The sequence below is a fragment of the Pimephales promelas genome, chromosome 22 (assembly GCF_988280905.1).
Source record: "Pimephales promelas chromosome 22, fPimPro1.hap1.1, whole genome shotgun sequence".
Classification (NCBI taxonomy): domain Eukaryota; kingdom Metazoa; phylum Chordata; class Actinopteri; order Cypriniformes; family Leuciscidae; genus Pimephales; species Pimephales promelas.
In genome coordinates this window covers 29,735,007-29,755,342 of record NC_142790.1, presented here as the reverse complement: position 1 = coordinate 29,755,342, position 20,336 = coordinate 29,735,007, and the positions used below count along the sequence as shown (strand labels likewise).

The 20,336-nt window shown below is 39.3% G+C and overlaps 1 protein-coding gene across 3 annotated transcripts in view; it reads right to left on the bottom strand.

Annotated features, from left to right (window-relative positions):
• The window catches only part of l3mbtl4 (L3MBTL histone methyl-lysine binding protein 4), a 37,420-nt gene that overhangs the window by 6,630 nt on the left and 10,454 nt on the right, over positions 1-20,336 (bottom strand). For all 3 annotated transcript variants that reach the window (XM_039656370.2, XM_039656371.2, XM_089125994.1), the window contains 9 exons: positions 18,417-18,493; positions 16,680-16,765; positions 15,560-15,670; positions 15,153-15,267; positions 13,542-13,650; positions 11,299-11,481; positions 8,463-8,579; positions 8,225-8,298; positions 527-696 (listed from right to left, as the gene is read on the bottom strand). In XM_039656370.2, the coding sequence (XP_039512304.1) occupies positions 527-696; positions 8,225-8,298; positions 8,463-8,579; positions 11,299-11,481; positions 13,542-13,650; positions 15,153-15,267; positions 15,560-15,670; positions 16,680-16,765; positions 18,417-18,493 (1,042 nt within the window). The remainder of the gene's footprint in view (positions 1-526; positions 697-8,224; positions 8,299-8,462; positions 8,580-11,298; positions 11,482-13,541; positions 13,651-15,152; positions 15,268-15,559; positions 15,671-16,679; positions 16,766-18,416; positions 18,494-20,336) is intronic.

Here is a 20,336-nt window from a genome sequence, read left to right as displayed (position 1 = left end):
TTATCTGTTCTAAAAATGTGATGACGTCACACAATAGCAGAATGCTAGCGTGTTCGGGCCAACAACGGCCTAACCTGTAAGAAATCAAACGGACATAAGTACTCAATCATTCGACTTTTGGCCTATAATCTATATTGAACTTGCGGAATCAACAATAAAATCGATGTTAATTTAACGACAAGCAGGTGAAAGAGACACATTTAGCCGTTTAGCCCCATAGACTCCCATTCATTCTGCACTCGCCCGTGATCACCCCCAGTGGAATTATAATGGAACTGCAACCAGGATGATACACAACAGGGCTAATAGGCTCTCCGTTAGACGGGCTCTGATCGCAGTCAGTGTTGAGAATTACAGTGAATCGAAACGGTGTATGAATATTGCATTTTGTATAAACGGAGATGGAGGACTTTATTGGAAACATAAGTGAGATTACATGGTCCAAATAAACCAAGACATGACCTGACACACACACACACACACACACACACACACACACACACATACGCGATGCGGTGTTCCTTACCTCCTCTACGCTCCAGTGTGTGACGAGGCTGGCCTGGACGCCGGCGACCCCGGGCAGGAGTTTACAGTGCTGATCCCAGCACAGCGGCAGGTCCCGACTCGGGTGAGCCGACATGGCGGACAGGAACACGGACTGATGGAGCGCCTGCTGGAGACTGTCCATGTTACGCTCTGGGGAAACACACATCAGGCTTTTACAGAGGAAGACCTCGTCTCCAGCCGAAGAGCAGAGTAACTCCCCTGCAACTTTACAATTCAATCTTTTTTCCGTCTTCATGTCTTAAAATATCTTGAATGTAACTCGACACCCTTGCCTCATTTAGTATGCGCGGATCTATGAATATGCAAATGAGCCCCACCTCCACTGACTCGGTTGTCGATCACACGTTGATCTGATTGGTTACACGGTGGTTTGTGACGTCAGAAACACCAAAGCGTGTTTTTGAGACTGTCTTTGGTTCACTGCAGTTTTAAGGAGGAAATACTCAGCAATGCTGTCCACTTATCAACGCACACATGGTGTGTGTGTTACAGCGGATTAAACACACCACATACACACATAAACAACATTAAACGCACCACAGGGGGACTTTAGGACTTTAAGGCACTCAGTATTTGACTGATAAACAGTGCCATGTAGATAAACATGAGCGACAGGAACACACTCCTCTACAGTCATCATGTGTTTTATAATGTTTCTTCTGTCAAACTAGTTCAGGTATTAAACCAGTGTTGTAGTCGAGACCACCTCACTCGAGTCCGAGTCGACACCGAGACCAGAGAGAGTCGAGTCCGAGTCGACACCGAGACCAGAGAGAGTCGAGTCCGAGTCGAGTCCGAGACCAGAGACGGTCGAGTCCGAGTCGAGACCGAGACCAGTGAGGGTTGATTACCTAATTTACATTTATTTACTTAGAGAAATCTTTTTTTTTTTTTTTACTGAATTTACTTAGAGTTTAAAAAATATGATCAGTTTAGGGTAAAAAGGCCACATAGTAGGTGGTGTTAAAAGTAATTTTATTACAATTTGTCATGCGCAGTTGCACACTAGAAAATCACCAATCTCTGGGCGTGTCAATCAATTTAAAGAAATATTTTATTAACATACATTAATAATCATGAAAAATATTTTTAATTGAACTCGAGTGGACTCGGGAATAATTCCGAGTCCTAAAAAAAAAATGTTCGAGTACGAGTCAATTCCGAGTCCAAATGCACACGAGTCCATGACAAGACCAACACCATTAAAATATGGTCTCGAGACCGAGTCCGAGACGAGTCCGAGTCTCGAGTACTACAACACTGTATTAAACCTTCACCACCTTTTTTCATTTGCCACATTAACTAATTTCACTCTAAGGGTAATTTTTACACTCAAAAAAATAATCCATGAATTATGTTTATTATAAAAATGCAACATTTTTCTAAATGTCATAATCTGTTAACAAACGAGTATTCATCACTTCAGTGAGCTCATAGATTCTGCATTAAATTAATACATTGTTTAAATGAATGAATACATTTTTCGCTAACTGTGATTTTGTATATGTACATTTCTGAAAGACAGTCTCCTCTGATAATAACAGATCACCGTGTTTCCTGTGAAACGATGTGTGTGTGAGAAGCGCTGTACAAATAAACGTTATAGGGTCCAGAAGAACTTTTATGTTCAATGACACACTGCGCAGATTCAGCGTGTTTATTTCTGTGGTTCTGTGCACACACACACACACACACACACACACACACACACACACACACACAGACTGAGATCTCGCTCTATGTTCCTGGCAGTGTTAAAGACGCCCGTGAGGGTTTGGCAGAAACACGGCCTTTCACGATCTGACCAGAAGAGCTGCTAAACACACGGCAGGTCCTGTTAGCGCAACTCAATGAGTCATGCGAGTGTGTGTGTGTGAGTGTGTGTATCATGTAAAGTGAGGAAAACAACACATAAAGGGGATAGAAAACATCATTAGCTTTAAATAACAAACACAGAAGTCAATGGAAGGACAGCATGAAAAAGAAGAAACGTGTGTGTTGAGGGACTGAGGAGTGTGTGTGTGTGTGTGTGTGTTTATCACCGTATGGATGGACGTGATGATGCAGGTGTTTTCAGGCTTTACTACATTATCAGGTCAACATCGCTCAAACAGCCACACACACAAACACACACACACAATCATGAAATTATTAGATATGTCGATACTTAGTCGTATTACTAGTTTTAAAGCTTGGTTAAAAACTATTTGCATCTTTTTGGCTTTAGAGGAGAAGTCAAAGTAGTTCATATAGGCTATGTGTGTGTATATATATATATATATATATATATTAGGGCTGTGCAAAAGTTAATTGCGATTAATCGCATCCAAAATAAAAGTCTGTGTTTACATAATATATTTGTGTGTGCTGTATATAATTATTTTGTATATATAAATACCTATGCATGCATGTATATATTTAAGAATTATTTGCGCTTAAATTCTGTTTATATATATAAATACATAATCTATATTATATAAATATAAATATTTTATATATGAATAACACATTTTCTTAAATATATACATGCATGTGTGTGAATTTATATATACAAAATAATTATATACAGCACACACAAATATATAATGTTAACACAGACTTTTATTTTGGATGCGATTAATCGCAATTAATTTTTGCACAGCCCTAATATATATATATATATATATATATATAGTATATATATATATAAAGTTTTTTTTGCTTCATTGTTCTACTAAAATGTTTTTATTTATGTTACTTCCTTAACGTTTTTGGACGCATCTAAATTGTAAGTATGAAAAACACTGTTTTGACTGAAAATCACCTATAATAATGTTGTAATAAATGCCCATGACTTGCTTAGGGATTGTTACATGTAGTCAAAATTACATCTGGAAATGTAAAATATCCAAGTACAGCTTTCTAAAGGAAAAAATCCAAACTTCAGGAGGATTTCTTTGAGTTGAGTAAAGAAAATCACTTCAAATATTCTGTTGTTTTTCTTAAATCTGGTAAATTCATCTATTCTAAGACAAATTAAATGTAAAATAGGATTATTTAAATGAGATAAATTGAAACTTCAAGCTCTCCTGTTAAAAATGATATATGGCACTTGATGCTGAGTGCAGGTCTTTAAGGGTTAATGTCCAGAGTATTACTGACGAGTGTTCAGCTATAAAGGAATGAAGAACGAGCATCTGACATCATCACTGCAAAACATCGTCAGTGTGTGTGTGTGTGTGTCGACGAGATTCACTCGGATCCGCACGGCCACCTGTGTCCCGTTACACAACCCGTTGCCACGGCGATTGTCACACCGCATCGTCGTCTGAGCAACTGTTTGCAATCTGTTGTGTCACATGATCACGAGAGATCGAGACGCGAGACGACGGTGTCGAGGAGGATTAGAGTCTCACAGCTCGAGATGCACTGCAGGACACAAAAGAACAGCACACACACACACACACACACACACACACACACACACACACACTGAACGGCTCATTACAAAGATCCTCACATCACACACCACAACAGACACTCATTATTCCACTTGACAAATAAAAAGCTTGTTCTCCAACAGCGCTTAAGGACACACAAAGCTCAGCGTGTCACTTCCTGTCACAGACACAGGAAGCTCAGCGTGTCACTTCTAGAGCCAGACCGATATTATCGGCCGATATTAGGCATTTTCCATAATATCGGTATCGGCAGTTATAATGGCGGATAAATTAATATTTCAAAAATAAAATAAAAACGGACGAAACATGCTTCAATCATCTCTCCTTGGCCTGTTATATTGAAAATGTATGTTTTACAATTTGCAGTATGATGTTATCTATTGCTAAATTATGGCTCATCATAACCACAAAGCTAGCTAACGCCACTATCATCAGTGGAAGACCGCTAACGTTAACATTAATGAGCTTGGAAACCACAATGAACTTTTTCTGCCTAAATAAAGCCATGATTACTGTATGTATAGCTAGCATATCTCTAGTTACAGTCCCTGCATTGTAAAATGTAAGTTATACTTGCGAGGAGTGAACATTTAGACATAGAGAAAAAGTATCAAACGTATCTTGTGCCGAAAAGTTCGCTTTTCTTTTACACGTGTGTGAAATCCAACAATATTTAATAAAAAAAAAAAATGTAAAAAAATATCGGCCGATATATCGGATTTTAAAACCCAAAAATATTTGTATCGGTATCGGCCTTCAAAATCCTTTATCGGTCGAGCTCAGCGCGTCACTTCCTGTCTCAGAAGTGTCTTCTTCTGATGTCATCAGTCACTAAAGACTGACCTTCACACTCGCTGTCACAGACACACACATTTACACACACGGAGACTGTTATTCATGTTCTATCAGACAATAACTACTCAAGATTTTGCTTTAGTGTAATTTTCGGGACAATTAGGGCCAGATTCGGGATTCAGGACAACAGCTTCGATTTCAGGTCATCTGGTCACTGTAATCATCCTCATCATCATAATCATCTTCATCATTCGCAGGCAGCTGATGTAAAACAGAGTCAAACCCAAACTTCTTCATCAGACGGAGAGGAGAGGAGAGCTCTTCTGAAAGCACATCATTCATCATCTAATGTCGTGTCAGGAAAGACTGATAGACTGAGATCGTCCAATCAATCAAGAGCTTGAGAGACTCTACCCTTCAGACGACACCGTACACCCGTCAGATCTCACTGAACTCAGATCAGAGATGATCACACACAACCATTCAGTGTTCAATACACACTCCATCATGACAGACACGGATGAATCACGGATCAACTGCAGCTCATGTTAAACACAGAACCACGACTGTAAATATTGACAGTGAAGAGGAAGATCAGGCATCCCTCGACTCCATCACACACACACACACACACACACACACACACCATCTGCTCCTCAAGGACACGATGAAGGAAAACCAGCCAGTTCACAAATACCATCCAACAAACCTCAGCTCACACGGACGGTCGTCTTTTTCTTGACGTTAACAAAGATTAATTAAAGCTGCGCGCAACATTTATCGGGGCTTTGAGCACACGCACATGCATAAAAAGATATTACGTTTTATTTAGCAAGCATTTAACCACTGACATCATAGATGGAGAAGACCATTTACAGCCAATACAGGCCATTGACCAGGAAATGTGTGTTTTTAAACTTTTTTAAGTTATAGCGCCACCTAAGGTCCGATCTCCATAAAAGTGTGCATGTTTGATAAGAATCATACGTCGCATGCGTTCACCAATTTTCATAAAGTTTTGAGTTTTCATTTAGGAGTTATAGGCTTTAGGTGTATTTTGCCACGCCCCTTTTCTAAATAGCCCTGTTATAGAGACACGAAGGGTGAAGGTCAATATTGCTTATTGCTTTCATTAATCAGTCGCCATTATAACAGATAAACAGTAATTAGTAGTGATACTACCAATATCACTACTAATTTAGGACTGAAATGCTGGATGTAACCCAAATCCTGTCAGTGAAACGGGTGTAAAATGAGACGATGAAATGCTAGCGGGGTAAAATCTAGAAGCCGAGATTCGGAAAGTTGGATCTGAGTAGCGATATCTAAGCAATCCGATTGTTTTTTATAAGGAATAGTATCGAGGATAAGTTCACATGATATAAAATTAGAAAGTGCTTGTTTATAAATGAGTGGTAAAGAAGAAAATCAAGGATTAACGAATCAATTCGTAATCAAAACACAAACACAGACCGCACGTGATTTGATCTGTCAGGGTCATGTGATGTGATCGTCAGGGTCATGTGATGTGATCCGTCAGGGTCATGTGATGTGATCGTCAGGGTCATGTGATGTGATCGTCAGGGTCATGTGACGTGATCTGTCAGGGTCATGTGATGTGATCCATCAGGGTCATGTGATGTGATCGTCAGGGTCATGTGATGTGATCCATCAGGGTCATGTGACGTGATCTGTCAGGGTCATGTGATGTGATCGTCAGGGTCATGTGATGTGATCATCAGGGTCATGTGATGTGATCGTCAGGGTCATGTGACGTGATCTGTCAGGTGTGTGAGTTTAACACGGTCAGCTCATGAAACTCAAGTCGCTGCTGTCAGAGTCTCTCGACCAACACTGAGCCTTAAGTCTAATGAGCCTGAGAACCACAGAATGCATCAGTCTCTCTCTCTCTCTCTCTCTCTCTCTTACTGCAGAGGCAACGTATGATTATCCTTTCAGTTTAACTTGATGTACTAAAATAACTAACACTGACAAACAGTTATATAGACATTTATAAAAAACAACAACAGTTTTTATTTTGTTAATTTTATAAAAAAAAATGTATTTTTTAATATTTTACTTAAATATTTTAAATGAATGTAAACATGATGAAATAAAGTGTAGTGAAAGTGTAAAAGTGAAATAAAAATTTACTTTAAATTCTAAAACAGGACAACCGTGTTTAAAATTCTCAAAAATATTGCTAATGTTTTTAATTCAATATATAAAAAGAATAAAATAATAAAAATTAATTACAAAATAGAATTGAATAAACTAAATTTAAGATGCACGCAAAAAAATGTGAAAATGAATACAAATACAAACTAAATAAAAAAAAAATATATATATATAAACTACTAAAATTCACAAAAACACTGACCCTTAAGTCTAATGAGCCTGAGAACCACAGAATGCATCAGTCTCTCTCTCTCTCTCTCTCTCTCTTACTGCAGAGGCAACTTATGATTATCCTTTCAGTTTAACTTGATGTACTAAAATAACTAACACTGACAAACAGTTATATAGACATTTATAAAAAACAACAACAACAAATGTTTTTATTTTGTTAATTTTATAAAAAATATTTATTTTTTTATAGTTTACTTAAATATTTTAAATAAATGTAAACATGATTATTCAAACATGTACATAAAGACTCTTATCATATGTTTAACAAGAAAAGACGATTTTGCACTTCAAAATGTAAGATTTAATCTGATGTGTGATTTGAGGGGAAAGTATTTCTTGTTTCAGTGAGAATAAACCTGAAGCTCAACCTGCTCGTCTAGAGAAAGAGCTGATTCACCAAACGCCTCCTCACACACACACGCACGCACGCACGCACGCACGCACACACACACACACACACACACACACACACACACACACACACACACACACACACACACACACAGCAGGATTTTCCATGGAAATCGCAGCATTATATTGCAGTGTTCTAAAAATAAGATATTTTTTCGCATCATTTCTGAATACGCTGCTGCAGATCTCACACACTCTCAACACACACTCACAGTCACACACACTCACAAAGTCATGACTTGCGCGCACACACACACATGCATTTTCGCATCATGTGACTGACACACACACACACGTTCCGTCTCCTGCTGACTATAATGAAACATTCCGGACTGGAGGGCTCTCGTGTCTCCATGGAAACAATCCGAAAATTATGACAATCAATGAAACCGCTGTGAAAACGCTGGATATCATATTATTAATGTGAACAACACACATCTCACATGAGCTCGCTCTCACACACACTCGAGGAGTCTGACAGACGAGACTTCAGTCATCAAACACTGACGTGAAAGAGGGAACGTGATTGGCTGAAACATGCAACACACTTCAGTCGTTAAACACACACCTGAATGAGTGAGAACACACACACACACACACACCTGAAATGACACTGTTCACGTCGATGTCCTCGTCCTCGTCTTTGATGCGCAGAAACTTCGCAGACTGAGAGATTCTGAACAGAGAGAGAGAGAGACATAGAGAGAGAATAAGAGAGAAACATAGAGTGTGAGAGAGTGTAATATTTGAGTTTATTAGTAATGTTTTCCTGTGTCCTCTATGTATCACGTCGTTACCACCTAACGATCATAATTGATGAGTTTATAGCTGAATCCGCACCTGTTGGGCAAACGGCCTCTCTTCCCGAGAGTCACCGGCTCTTCCTTCATCTCTCGCTTCACCAGCGCAGGGCGACCGCGCAGACGAGGAGCGTCCACTTCATACGCCATCATCTCCCTGACACACACACACACACACACACACACGTCAGTGAAACCTGGGCCTCACAGGACTGTTCGCACTTTTTATGGAATATTGAAGTATTTATTATAAATGATTTATCTGGACATTATTAACAACTAAAACGGAGCTAAGTGTAAAAGTGAAATAAAAATTTACTTTAAATTCTATAACAGGACAACCATGTTTAAAGTTCTCAAAAATATTGCTAATGTTTTTAATTTAATATTAAAAAGAATAAAATAATAAAAATTAATTACAAAATAAAATTAAATAAACTAAATTTAAGATGCACGCAAAAAAATGTGAAAATGACAACTAAATAAAAAAAATATTTTATATATATATATATATATATATATATATGAAGAGTTCAAATGCAAAAGCCTCTAAATGCCATTTGAAATTTTCTTCTTTAATGATGATTTTTATCAAGCTTGTATATTTAAGTTCAGTAATTTCACTTAAATAACAATTAATAGGTAATTATCATTTCCATTTAAGTGAAATCACTGAACTTAAATATACAAGCTTGATAAAAATCATCATTAAAGAAGAAAATTTCAAATGGCACTTAGAGACTTTTGCATCTGAACTCTTCATATATCTAATAAAAGTGACAAAAACATAACAAAATTAAACTAATATTAAAATAAAAACTGTATAAACATAAATGCAAAAATAAAACATCATCTGAATAAATAAGAGCAGAGGTTGTAATGAGTCCGACCACAGCTGTCAACATTGAAAATAAGGGAGATTTCCCGGAATCCATCGCCAAAATAAGGGATTTTTTTTTTTTTTTTACATTATTAAGAGCACAAGAAACAAACGAAAAAAAAAAAAAAAGATATTTTATTCCTATGTTATGCTATGACCTCTGTAGTGGACACCAGGACTCGATTGTCTAAAAAAAATGACATGAAAATATATATAGGCAAAAATATTGGAAATTTTTGGCATATAAACATTGTTTTGTTTTTTTTGCCTGGAAACGCTTCCAACATGCTTGCGTGTCGCGTGCATGCATTTCTAGCATGCATGCGTTTGCGCGTGTCACGCAGGCAGTGTGCGTTAACATGGCAGCCAAAATACAAACCATAGACAGTAAAATAAAAGCGTAAAATAAAATGTGTCTCCGGCGCTGCATCCGAGTGTGAACGACTTCAAGCCGAATATTTCCGAGCTTGTACGTCTCACACAATCAGAGCGTAAAAATACGGGATATTTCACGGGAAAATACTAAAACGGGAAGACAGCGGGAACAGAGACAAAATACGTGAGAAACCCGGAAAACACGTGAGGGTTGACAGCTATGAGTCCGACTGCTGCACGGGCGTCTCCGTAAACCACATTAGGCTGCACACACTCGTCCTGAGCTGCACACACTCGTCCGCTGGATTCGGCTCTTGGCAGCGAACGAGTTTGTCACGACTCCAAACCTCTGAGCAAATCAGCGATTCCTCCTCTTCCTGGAGTCGACACAAGATGACCGTGTAACACACACACACACACACGTTTATTGACTGAACTCGAGCACTGACGCTTTCAAATGAAACGTGGAGCTGCTGACGCACTCTATAGTTGATGGATGCTCACACACTGCGCACAGATAATGCAGATCTCTCTCTCTCTCAGGACACACACTGACAGAGCAAAGCTGTTCTGAGGCCAAACATCACATGAGTGACAATTAAAGTATTAGTTCATTTCAGAATAGGGATGCACCGAAATGAAAATTCTTGGCCAAGGCCGAAAACCGAAAACCGAAACACCGAAAGAAATTATGCCAATTATTAGTATCATTGCATTTATGGCTATGACTGTGTACAAACGTTACTAAAATCAAGGCATTGCAATTGCATAAATTAATATACATTTTTCAAAGAATAAATCAATTACAAATTATGCAAATATTTATTTAGCACAAATGCACAGTATAAAATAAAATGTTTTTGACCCCACTCATGTGTACTCTAAATAATAATCTACTGGCCTGCAGAAAGGGTTTAAAATTATATGTTCTCTCATAAAAACAAAGCCGAGCGCGAACTTCTTCTCATCACACCAGCACCCAGTTTGCACGTCTAAATTAGTTACATTTTAAAAAATTTGGCATACAATAGCAATGAACAAATGTCCATGTTCAATACAAATGTACATGAAACATGTTTAGTGAATGTAGAAAATATTTAAGAGAGCATTAATTTAGTTCCCACATACATATTCTTTTGTAATGTCACAAGTAATAATCTCAGGGTTTACTGGGTTTTACATGATTATTTTTGTATTGGTGGTGAAATACAAAAAAAATAAACATTGTCATGTGTTTATCTTTCTACTTCTCACCGATTCCTGATGGTTACTTGAGTCGTCCCCTGTCGTTTCAAGGAATAGTACAACGGAGCGTAATGACGCAGGAAAGGTGCGGCGGTCACATGACACGGGCGATGTAGAGTAGGACATCGTTATTCTTCCTTTTATTTGATTTGTGTAAATGGAGTTTGACTCAGTCTTTGTAAACTCTAGGTCGGCTCTTGCGCCTACGTCACGCTTGACCTTTCAACGATCAAGACCAGCATTAGTGGATAAAGTGTGTATTGTGTTGTAAATGTCGCTGGTTTGTCTAGATCAGACTCTTATTCCTCGGCTGGGATCCATTAACGTTTTATAGATCAGATGGATCAAATGAGACACTGCAGTAGTATTCACAAACCTGTTCTCCACCTTCCCATCATCCTCTTCCTCCTCTTCTTCCTCTTCTTCATCTGGACACAGGCGTTTGGTTTTCTGGACAAAGTGCACAGGGACGAAGGTGATCTGCTTCTCTCCTCCGAGCCGGTCGGGCAGAACCACGTCTTTCTTCATGTTCATGTCGGAATACGGGCAACCGAAGGCACTGAGAGAGAGAGAGAGAGAGAGAGAGAGAGAGAGAGAGAGTGAGCGTCGCCCCATATGATCGAGATCTAAAATCTGATGCACTTCTCTGATCTGATCCTCAGTCCACACACTCCTCACTCCACACACTCCTCAGTCCACACACTTCTCAGTCCTCAGGTCAAACTCAGCGTATAGATCTAAGAATAGAGATCCACTCACTGAACTGGGAGAAACCACTTCACACAGCTCGACCGGTGTGTGTGTGTGTGTGAGGGAAATAATGCAGCTGGACTGCACTGAAAAGAACGACCAGTCCATCTTGCATATTATAATATTATAATATTATTTATTTATTCATTGCAGCAAGAGCTCAGAGTGACTTTCATATTCAAGAGGCCAAAACACGACTTTATATGTTTCTCATCCTACACTGTAACAGATAATGAGTTCATCTATAATGAAGATTAAATTATGAAGCTCCAGTAGACGAGGCGATGGAAGATTATGATTACTCATTATAATATGCATGTTAAATTATGCATCTATTGGAATATAGTTCAGCTCATATAGCGTGTCTACAACTGAAATAAAAATTCACATTAAATTATAAAACAGGACAACCATTTTCAAAATACTCAAAAATATTATTAATGCGTTTAATTTAATATTAAAAAGAACAAAAAATAAATAAAAAACAAGTACAATTTAAGAAATAAAATAAAATAAAAAATACACAAATAAAAAATTTTAAAAATTAAAAATTAAAAAGTAAAATTTTTTTATATTAAATAAAATTTGAAAATTAATACAAATAAAATACAAATAAATAAAGTAAAATTTAAGATGCAAAATTTTTTTTAAAAATTAAATAAAAATAAAACTACACTGTAACAGATAATGAGTTCATCTATAATAAAGATTAAATTATGAAGCTCCAGTAGACGAGGCGGTAAAAGATTATGATTACTCATTATAATATGCATGTTAAATTATGCATCTATTGGAATATAGTTCAGCTCATATAGCTCGTCTACAACTGAAATAAAAATACACATTAAATTATAAAACAGGACAACCATTTTTAAAATACTCAAAAATATTATTAATGCATTTAATGTAATATTAAAAAGAATAAAAAAAATAAAAAAAACAAGTACAATTTAAGAAATAAAATAAAAAATATACACAAATAAAAAAATGTAAAAAATAAAATAAATTAAAAAGTCCAAAAATTGTTTTTTATATTAAATAAATTTTGAAAATGAATACAAATAAAATACAAATAAATAAATAAAAGTAAAATTTAAGATGCACATTTAAAAAAAAAATGTAATAAAAATAAAACTACACTGTAACAGATAATGAGTTCATCTATAATAAAGATTAAATTATGAAGCTCCAGTAGACGAGGCGGTAAAAGATTATGATTACTTATTATAATATGCATGTTAAATTATGCATCTATTGGAATATAGTTCAGCTCATATATCTCTTGTTTACTGTAATAATGAATTTGGGTGTCTCATATAAACAAAGTCTGTGTGTCAAACTCATTTAACTCTAGAGGATGTTTATTAAAGTGATGCAAACCAAACCATCCCGAGAATACTGACACGACTGCAGCGTTCTGCGTAAACCGCTAGTTTGGAGATATACTGTATGCAAATAGGATTGAAATGAGCTTTTAATGAAAACCTCCATCTCGAAGCGGAGAGGACTTTACAGAAGCGCAGTTCCTGTCTTACGCCGTCGGTATAATCAGAAGTGGCTTTCTAAAAAAAGACAGGATCGTTTCTCTATACGAGCGCAGCTGATTATACGGATAGGGGAAGGTGAGCTGCAGGAATAGCAGCGCTGCTGAATGAAGGAGGAGAGATCCGGGGGTCCCTTATATTGTGGGACCGCACTCGTTTAGCACTCGTTCATTTGTGAGCAGATGCCACTGAGAGAAGCACAGGCGGAAAAGTGTAAAAGGCAACAGCGCTTGCAACCACAAGGTAAAGGGTTCGATTTCCAGGAAATACATGAGCTGATAAAGTGTATAGTGTGTGTGTGTGTGTGTGTGTGTGTGTGTCTCACCTGTGGTGTCCGGTGTATTTTGCTCCTTTGATGTGTCCGATGCCCCTGCAGCCCGGAGTCGGACACACACCCTGCGCCACCGTCTTCACGTCTGAGAGCCCTGCGTGTGCTTCAAAACAACAACACACACAATCAAAACAACAACACACACAATCAAAACAACAACACACACACACACGCTCAAAACAACAACACACACACGCTCAAAACAACACACATGCTCAAAACAACAACACACACGCTCAAAACAACAATACACACAATCAAAACAACAACACACACACGCTCAAAACAACACACACGCTCAAAACAACACACACGCTCAAAACAACACACACGCTCAAAACAACACACACGCTCAAAACAACAATACAAACAATCAAAACAACAACACACACGCTCAAAACAACAACACACACAATCAAAACAACACACACAATCAAAACAACAACACACACACGCTCAAAACAACACACACGCTCAAAACAACAACACACACGCTCAAAACAACAATACACACAATCAAAACAACAACACACACAATCAAAACAACAACACACACGCTCAAAACAACAATACACACAATCAAAACAACAACACACACGCTCAAAACAACAACACACACAATCAAAACAACACACACACGCTCAAAACAACAACACACACAATCAAAACAACACACACACGCTCAAAACAACAACACACACAATCAAAACAACAATACACACAATCAAAACAACAATACACACAATCAAAACAACAACACACACAATCAAAACAACAACACACACGCTCAAAACAACAACACACACAATCAAAACAACACACACACGCTCAAAACAACAACACACACAATCAAAACAACAACACACACAATCAAAACAACAATACACACTCTCAAAACAACAACACACACGCTCAAAACAACAACACACACAATCAAAACAACAATACACACACACACACGCTCAAAACAACAACACACACTCTCAAAACAACAATACACACTCTCAAAACAACAACACACACACGCTCAAAACAACAACACACACTCTCAAAACAACAATACACACTCTCAAAACAACAATACACACAATCAAAACAACAACACACACAATCAAAACAACAACACACACACACACGCTCAAAACAACAACACACACTCTCAAAACAACAACACACAATCAAAACAACAACACACACTCTCAAAACAACAACACACACGCTCAAAACAACAATACACACTCTCAAAACAACAACACACACACGCTCAAAACAACAACACACACGCTCAAAACACACACACACTCTAAACACCACATAACACACACTGAATGAGCGCAGTGCTTTAGCCTGTATTTGACTTCATGAAACACTAATGTAACATGTTTCTACAGCATTACTCTAGAGACCAGCGGCTATTTCAGGTCCTCACACACACACACACACACACACACACTCGGATGATAACAACGCTTCATATATCATACTAAACACAGTAAAACTTCACGTCTCTCCGGTCAGCCGAGTAATTCATCATGTGTTCTATTAGTGTGGCATAATGGGAACAGACTCACTCTCACACACACACACACACACACACACACTCACCGAGCGGTGGTTCTAGCGGGTGACCCGTCCTGGAGCACCAGCCCATCGGATGAAGATCCGGCAGATCTGAATCCACCCAGAAATCAAACTTCTCATGCCAGCCGTCGAAATGCACCTGAGGAACCGAGAGATCCTCATTACACACCAAACACACACACACACACGAGTTTCTCTCACAGCTTACATTCAGATGATGCATCAACATCAAACCACTAACAAACCACTACAAAAGTACAAAAGTGATAAATATGGAGATGATTTAGGGTCAAAAAAGAAATAAGTTAATACTTTTATCAATGACGCATTAAACTGCAGTAAAGACATTCGTAATGTTCAAATATTAGATTTCAAATAAATGGAGGCGTTCACAGGAAGGTGTGTGACGGGAGCCATCAGCTCTTCCTCACTTTGACTCTGTAGTCTTCGGTGTCGGTGACGGTGGCGACGCGGATCAGCATCGGGTTCCTCCTGTCCACACACTCCAGCTTCATGAGCGGCTGGAACCCGTGAGCCGGCCTCTACAGGAACACAACGGGTCAGAACACACACACACACACACACATACACACACACTCCAGCTTCATGAGCGGCTGGAACCCGTGAGCCGGCCTCTACAGGAACACAACAGGTCAGAACACACACACACACACACACACACACTCAAAACAACAACACACATACACACACACACACACACACTCCAGCTTCATGAGCGGCTGGAACCCGTGAGCCGGCCTCTACAGGAACACAACGGGTCAGAACACACATACACACACACACATACACACTCAAAACAACAACACACATACACACACACTCCAGCTTCATGAGCGGCTGGAACCCGTGAGCCGGCCTCTACAGGAACACAACGGGTCAGAACACACACACACACACACACATACACACACACTCCAGCTTCATGAGCGGCTGGAACCCGTGAGCCGGCCTCTACAGGAACACAACAGGTCAGAACACACACACACACACACACACACACACACTCAAAACAACAACACACACGCTCAAAACAACAACAACACACACACACGCACACACACACACACACTGCAGCTTCATGAGCGGCTGGAACCCGTGAGCCGGCCTCTACAGGAACACAACAGGTCAGAACACACACACACACACACACACACACACACACACACTCAAAACAACAACACACATACACACACACACACACACACACACACTCCAGCTTCATGAGCGGCTGGAACCCGTGAGCCGGCCTCTACAGGAACACAACAGGTCAGAACACACACACACACACACACACACACTCAAAACAACAACACACACACACACACACACACACACACACACTCCAGCTTCATGAGCGGCTGGAACCCGTGAGCCGGCCTCTACAGGAACACAACGGGTCAGAACACACACACACACACACAAAACAACAACACACACGCTCAAAACAACAACACACACACACACACTCCAGCTTCATGAGCGGCTGGAACCCGTGAGCCGGCCTCTACACACACACACACACACACTCACCACACAGAAGGCTTGACTCGGGGCGGCGGTAGCGCTGGTGTCTTCCATGTATTCGTCCCAGGTGAAATGCTCTGGATTGGGGTGTCCTAAAACACAGATACACACAATCACACACACACACAAACACGCCTGTACGTACGGCTGAAGCGTTGTGTAAATCAGTGTGTGCTGTGGTGAATCGAGGTCATGTCTGAAAACATTTTCCAGATGAGCATAAAACATCATCAAGACCTTGAGGGCATAATATCACAGTGTTTGGGGAAAGCCCCGCCCATTTCCAGAACCGCCAGTTTAACACACTACTAACTCACTCAACCAGGCCCCGCCCCTTTATTCTGCGCATTAATTATTATGAGGACTTCGGTACCAAGTCTGTACTGACATTTTTCAAATGTGAGGCTTTGAGCGGATTGGTGAGCACCTCTGATTGGCCGTTGAGTTCACAAGCTCATTGGATATGTCTGTGATTGGCTACAAGTGAGTTTTTGTTTAAAACAAGCAGAAAAATAATCTTGTTTCTGTTTAAAGGAGTAGTTCACTTTTGAAAAAACTTATGCTGATAATTTACTCGCCCCCATGTCATCCAAGATGTCCATGTCTTTCTTTCCTCAGTCGAAAAGAAATGAAGGTTTTTGATGAAATCATTCCAGGATTTTCTCCATATAATGGACTTCAATGGGGACCAAACGGTTCAAGGTCCAAAAGAGAGTTAATAACAGTTTCAGTGCAGCTTCAAATGTCTTTAAACGACACCAGACGATGAATAAGGGTCTTATCATGCGAAACGATCGGTCATTTCAAAAATGTAACTTTTCTAAGGACAAATGCTAGCCTTGCTCTATTCTGTGAGGCGCGTTTGTAACGTCACGTAATACGTAATTACGTTCAAAAGGTCACGGGCGACGTAGCCGGAAGTACAGAGTCAAAATTGTCTGACATCGTTGTTTTACCTTTTAATTCCTTTTTTGTAAACGGCGTTTGAGTTAGTTTGCACGTTCAACCTATGCGTTCAACTTGTAAACACTGACTCTGTACTTCTGGAATGTAATTACGTATTACGTGACGTTACAAACGCGCCTCACAGAATAGAGCAAGGCTAGCATTTGTCCTTAGAAAAGTTACATTTTTGGAATAAGCGATCGTTTCGCATGATAAGACCCTTATTCATCGTCTGGTGTCGTTTAAAGACATTTGAAGCTGCATCTGAAACTGTTATTAACTGTCTTTTGGACCTTGAACCGTTTGGTCCCCATTGAAGTCCATTATATGGAGAAAAATCCTGGAATGTTTTCATCAAAAACCTTCATTTCTTTTCGACTGAGGAAAGAAAGACGTGGACATCTTGGATGACACGAGGGGTGAGGAAATTATCAGCAAAAGTTTTTTCAAAAGTGAACTAATCCTTTAAATTAACATTATTTTTCTTCCCCCATTTGCAGATCATTTAGTTTTTTTTCAAGCATCAAATTAATTTGGACTATTTGGACTGAAAACAAGACAAAAATACTAAGTAAAAAAACATTTTTTCCAGTAGGGGTATAAAATATACTATCCTAAATATATGCTATATTTTCTTAAGTATTCATCACTTCAATAAGCTCATTGTTTGTGCATTACATTTTTTAAAAAAAATGAATACATTTTTAGCTAACAGTGATTTTGTATATACATTTCTGAAATACATATCTCAGACAGTCTCCTCTGATAATAACAGATCACTGTCGGATTCATACCCACCCTGAGGAGCCGTGAGCGGGCGGCCGTGATCCTGACACCAGCCCACCGGGTGAATGTGAGGACTGCTCGCGTCACACCTGACCAAACAACACACATAACATCATCATCATCATCATCATCATCATCATCACTTTCTGCTGTGTGTCCAGTAATGAGAGGCGTTTATTTAGCCAATGGAAAAGGGTTTTTGAAACCAACGTGTGTGTGTGTGTGTGTGTGTGTGTGTGTGTGTGTGTGTGTGTGTGTGTGTGTGTGTGTGTGTGTATGGTGTGTGAGGGCTTTGCTTCTTTGACCACAAATAATACACAGTCAAATCAAAATTTATTCGGACACCATTCTCACATTATCACAGTTTATTCGCTATAGTTTAGAAAACGGTGATCAACTATGACAGGAAATATGATATTTGACTGGTTTTGTCCGTCTCACACATGAATCATGTTGAATATCTGTCAGCTGTTAAATTAGATAATAGCAGTTTAGCTCAAGCAATGCGAATGTTGTTCAGTGTGTGTAAAAAGAGCATTAGCGATTACAGAAAACACACTTCAGCAGAACATCGTCAGCTCAAAGTAGAGGAATCATTATTGGTCACACACACGTTTGAAGAATATTTGGGTGTAATATGTCTCAGTTTACTTTATTTTGCTCTCCTCACTTATATAAATGAACTATAGTGTCCTGATCACACTCTAGTGAACATGGGTAATGTGTGGTTCGCTGTGAGCATCTGTGTGAGAGCTTCTCCTGCTGGATACACACAGTAATAACACACACAGAACAGAGTCTATGATTTATATCTGCAGTGAGAAAACACTCACACACTCGTCTATCTCGGTGTGTGTGTGCGTGGGACCGACTATTTTTACCTCCTCTTCCTCTCCGGGGCTTTTCATGAGCAAATCAAATCCCAGCGGTAATGTGGATTTATGTAAAACACAGATGGATACGAGTGCGGGACTGGAATCAATCAGTCGTTATAAACACACGTTACATAAGCGGAAGTGGACGACGTGTGTATTCATGCCAGTAAACATCCATTGGACGTGTGTAATACATCATCTGTGCATTACACCATATATTATTAATATACACTGACTCACCTAAAGGATTATTAGGAACACACACTAATGCTGTGTTTGACTTTATCCTTCAAAACTGCCTTAATTCTCCGTGGCGTTGATTCAACAAGGTGCTGAAAGCATTCTTTGGAAATGTCGGCCGATATTGATAGGATAGCATCTCGCAGTTGATGGAGATTTGTGGGATGAAGCTCCCGTTCCTCCACATCCCAAAGATGCTCTATTGGGTTGAGATCTGGTGACTGTGGCGGCCATATTAGTACAGTCAACTCATTGACATGTTCAAGAAACCAATTTGAGATGATTCCAGCTTTGTGACATGGTCATTATCCTGCCATCAGAGGATGGGGACATGGTGGCCATAAAGGGATGGACATGGTCAGAAACAATGCTCAGGTAGGCCGATGCCCAATTGGCACTAAGGGGCCTAAAGTGTGCCAAGAAAACATCCCCACACCATTACACCACCACCACCAGCCCAACAGTGGGAACAAGGCATGATGATCCATGATCTCATTCTGTTTACGCCAAATTCTGACTCTACCATCTGAAATCGAGACTCATCAGACCAGGCAACATTTTTCCAGTCTTCAACTGTCCAGTTTTGGTGAGCTCTTGCAAATTGTCGCCTCTTTTTCCTATTTGTAGTGGAGATGAGTGGTACCCGGTGGGGTCTTCTGCTGTTGTAGCCCATCCGCCTCAAGGTCATGTGTGTTGTCTGCATACCTCGGTTGTAACGAGTGGTTATTTCAGTCAAAGTTGCTCTTCTATCAGCTTGAATCAGTCGGCCCATTCTCCTCTGACCTCTCGCATCAACAAGGCATTTTCGCCCACAGGA